Source organism: Neophocaena asiaeorientalis, unplaced genomic scaffold, assembly GCF_003031525.2.
Source record: "Neophocaena asiaeorientalis asiaeorientalis breed wild unplaced genomic scaffold, Neophocaena_asiaeorientalis_V1.1 scaffold407, whole genome shotgun sequence".
NCBI lineage: Eukaryota > Metazoa > Chordata > Mammalia > Artiodactyla > Phocoenidae > Neophocaena > Neophocaena asiaeorientalis.
In genome coordinates this window covers 745437-749554 of record NW_020174060.1, presented here as the reverse complement: position 1 = coordinate 749554, position 4118 = coordinate 745437, and the positions used below count along the sequence as shown (strand labels likewise).

Sequence of the window (4118 nt, the reverse complement as noted above, 5' to 3'; positions counted from 1 at the left end):
GGGGGTCAGGGGGGTGAGGGGGCCGCAGAGGCGAGCCTGAGGGACCCGGGGGCGTCAGGGGGCAGCGGGCGGGCGGCACAGAGGGTGTGGAAGAAGTGGAAGAGAACTCCGGGGGAGGCCCCTGGGGGCCGAGAGGGCAGGAAGATTCCCGGCAGGGCTCTGGTGGCAGCTTATCTGGCCCTGCAGGAACAAAGGAGGCGGGGGCCTGCGCTGGGGGCCCACGCATGACCCTATCTACCACCCATTCTCCCCATCTCAGAGCTCAGGCCGTGGCCTTCGAGCCACAGAGCGATAGGGCCCCGCTGGCCCCCGACCTGCTGATAACGCTGAGAAAGGGCCCGTTGTGAGGTGCTGAGTGACAGGAGGGGGAGGGGCACCCCCAGGGGCCCACTGCCAAGCTGAGCAACCGCCGGGCTTTAATTAACCCTTCCAGCCCTGTCACAGCTGCCCGGCCCCACCCCCAGTTCTGCCCACCTGGCAGGAGCGCCCACGTCCCCGCCCTCGCCAGCCAGCGCCAGGGCCCCCGCCCTCACCTGCAGGCGTCGGGCCCTGGCTTCGCGTAGCCATCCAGGGCCCCCTCCCAGACACTGTTGGCCAGGGCATTGCCCATCGCGGTCATGACGGCCAGCAGCTCAGGTGGCCAGTCATCGAGGTCGAGGGAGCGGACCCGGGACAGGTGAGCCCCCAGATGCCGGTGGGTCCCCGAGCACTCGATGCACATCAGGGCGCCCAGGTTCAGGCTGGCCCAGTCTGGATCTAGGTGCGGAGAGAAAGCAAGATGAAGCCCACGGGCAACCAGAGCGAGACCACCAGGAAAGTCCTCCCTGCCGCTGTTCTCAGCCTACGAGAGGCCTCCTGCAGCGCTTCCTCCACCAAGCTGGTCGCGCTTTCTCTAAGCCACCCACAAGCCCGGCCCCGCCGGCCCGGCACTCACTGGGGGCATCGCAGTCAATACAGAAGCTGTTGCCACGAACGGTGCGCACGGCCTGCACAGCCAGAGCTGCATTCTGGTTCCCCAGTCGAGTCTGCCTCGGGGGGAGAGGCAGGGGTGGCTGGTCAGTCGCGAGGCCAACCTGGGACCCCACCCCACCCGGGCCTCTGGGCCAACCTTGTCCTTGGCGCTGCGGCAGCCCTGCAGGCTGGCGAGGATCTGGGCCTGCACGCTCTGTACCCACAGTTCCCGCTCCTCTGCCGTCGAGGCCTCGAAGTGCCACGTCTGCCCGGTGAGGGACACCACCACAAACTCGAACGACTCCTCGGCCTCTGTGGGCACAGGGACACACGCCGGCGTGAGGGCAGAGGGCCCCTGCCGGCACGCACGTGCAGGGACACGCCACCCCAGCCTCGAGGACCGCTCTCTCCAGGGCACCTTGCGGGGAGTCGGGGGGCAGAGCGCCGTGTGGAGCCCCCAGACCTCCATCCTAGCCACCTGCGGAGCCCGGGAGAAAAAGGTGGGGAAGCGAGGTTCTGGCATCCCTGGCACTGCTGGGAATGGGTCTGGAAAGCAGAGGGTTGCTTCCTGGGGAAAGCAGAGCGGAGTATCTGGAGGATGTGAGGGGGCGTTAGGGGACAGTGCTGGGGGGGGGGCGGCGAAGGCGGGGGCGGGCACCATCCGTACATGTCAGCTGCAGCCACCTCATTTTGCAGCTCATTAAACCCAATATTCCTGACGGCGTCAGCGTGGGGCTCCTGGGAGCCGGGCCCCTCCCCCGCTACCCTGGCACAGGCAGGCAGGGAGGGCAAGGGGATGGGGAGAGGAGGAGAGGTTTCCTCCACAGACTAACTCGGATGTGTGAGCAGATAGGAACCTGAGGACATCTGCAGTGACAGACACTTCCCAAGCAGTGCAGTGAAGCTGTTCCCAGCTCTGCTCCCCCAGGCCCCCCAGGAGATAAGGGAAGTCCTCCTGGTGGGCTCCTGCTCTAAGGCGCCCTTAACGGAACTGTCTTCGTAGAGAAACTGGTACCTTTCTTTCCCCAGGCTCCACCATTCCACCTCACCTCGCTTCCAACCATCTCTGAACTACATAACGGTGACAGTCTGTGGGGTTCAGTTCCCTGGTACAGGCGCACCCCGTGCCATGAGCGCTGAGCACCCCTGTGTCACCGGTTGGCTGGGAAAGGTGGCTCCTTCCCTTAGAGATGATCTCCCGCACCGAGCCACGCCCCTAACCCTGACCATCAGAGTATAAACCAGCGACTGTGCATCAGTGGAGGTTACCCTTATTTAGGAGCAAGGACGCTCCAGCCACTGAGAAGAGGCACATTCTGAAGACACTCGGGAAAACCAGAGAAGCAGCGCTATGATTAATAAGGGATTACGAGAAAGGACCTATGGAAAAATAGCTGAGGAGCTGCAATTCCTCAGCCTAAAGACGACTAAGGAGAGGCTCAGCCGAACACGCACGCGTATGAAGCACCTGTTTCGCGCCCAGCACTGCTTAAACTCAATGGGTGACACAAGACACAGAAAACATGGGTCCTGCCCGCACCCCCTTGGAAGAGCTGCGGGGGGAGTAGCGGCCTGCTGTCTTTTACCTTCTGTAAGAATAAAACAAGGAAGCTCACGTTTTCACAGGAAGGCTTTAAGTTAGGCAGAAGAAAGAGCTCTTCTAAGATACCAGGCTGAGGTGACCAGAAGCAGTGGAGCTGCTTTTACTGGAAATTACTATTAGTGCTTTTAGCCTAATACAGAAAGGGGGACCCTTCAGGTACTATCCCCAAGTCCCGCTGCCCGCCTCCTGTGCCCCATTTCCCTCGCGGGTCCCCCTAACCTTCAGCAGCACCGCTGGGGCCGTCTGGTCGGGGGGTCCCGGTGCTCTTTTTCCTCCGGTGCTTCTTCCGGTTGGAGTGGGGAGATGGGGGAGGCTCCAGCTTGGGGCTGGAACTGAGCACCTCGGCTGGGCCACTGGCTGGTGAGGGAGAGGTGGAGAAGTGTGGGGAGAGGGGAGGGGCCAGCACAGGCCCTGCCCGGGGTGCTGGGGGCTCCACCCTGAACTGCAGCCGGGGCAGGGGGAAGGGGGGGCACTCCCGCCCTGTCCGCACCCCGGGAGGGGTCTGCCCACAGGCCCCAAGGCGCCCCCGGCCTTGGAGGAAGGGAGGGTGGAGAGGAGCGTGTAGGAACCGCAGGCAGGGCAGAGTGAAGGTGTAGAGGGAACCGGCTTCTGCAGCCTGGAGGGCGGAAGGCGGCCGGGGGCTGGAGACCCAGCAGCTCCGCACCAGATTTATCCTCAATCACACTCCCCGCTCCTCACAATTAATAGCAGAATTAGAAACAATCAGGGAGCTACCTAATTACTGTCAATTAGAGCGCGCTAATCAAGCTCCCGTCTCCCACACCCCGCCCGACGCTCACCACTAAATGTCAAACTTCATTAGAGGCAGACACGCGCCCTCCCTCCCTGCCTTCCGCCTGCCAGACTCAACAGAGGGGCCCCACCAAGGCCAGCACAGGCCGCAGGACGGTGACCCGGGAAGGGCCCCCGGCTGCCCTCTGGGGCCTCTACATCCACCGGCCAGAGGCCTGGGCCTGGCCGGGCAGGTGACGCAGGCCCGGGGCCGTGGGCGCCCAGCGGCTTCCTGCTGTCAGAGCTCAGGCCGGGCCGGCGCTTCTGCTGGCATGCGGGCCTGGGCAGGGTCTCTGGGAGGCGAGTCGGGGAGGAGAGCTAGCGCGCTGCAGCCCGGCAGGAGGGACGCGGGAGCAGCAGCGTGCCTGGCGCCCAGGGAGTCTCCTCCCTCTCACACCCTCACTCAGGAGAGGAGGGCCGGGCTGCGCCCATTTCCCTCTAGCCTTCAGGACTGCTGAGGGATGTGGGGCTACGGGTGAGTGAGGAGAGCGCACGGAGGTGCTCGCTGCAGAGGCGGGGGAAGAAGTAAGGGGAAGACGAGGCACAGACGCTGATGAAGGGAAGAAGACCACAAGGCCAGGGAGAGCAGGCGGAGGTGGGAAGGGAGAGTTCTCGACCACCCAGACTGGGTGGGGCCTCAGCCTATGGGGGCAGCGCGGGGGAGAAAGCACCTCTCCTATGGGGGCAGCGCGGGGGAGAAAGCACCTCTCCGGACAGCTCCCTGATCCTGTCTGCGGGGACCCCGCTCCACGTGGGCTAGCTGCCACCTTCG

The 4118-nt window shown here is 64.3% G+C and overlaps 1 protein-coding gene across 3 annotated transcripts in view; it reads right to left on the bottom strand.

Annotated features, from left to right (window-relative positions):
- Positions 1-4118, bottom strand: part of AGAP3 (ArfGAP with GTPase domain, ankyrin repeat and PH domain 3) — a 51946-nt gene that overhangs the window by 1140 nt on the left and 46688 nt on the right. For all 3 annotated transcript variants that reach the window (XM_024754510.1, XM_024754511.1, XM_024754512.1), the window contains exons 13-16: positions 2774-2911; positions 1109-1263; positions 935-1025; positions 534-756 (exon numbers count right to left, since the gene is read on the bottom strand). In XM_024754510.1, coding sequence (XP_024610278.1) covers positions 534-756; positions 935-1025; positions 1109-1263; positions 2774-2911 — 607 coding nt within the window. The remainder of the gene's footprint in view (positions 1-533; positions 757-934; positions 1026-1108; positions 1264-2773; positions 2912-4118) is intronic.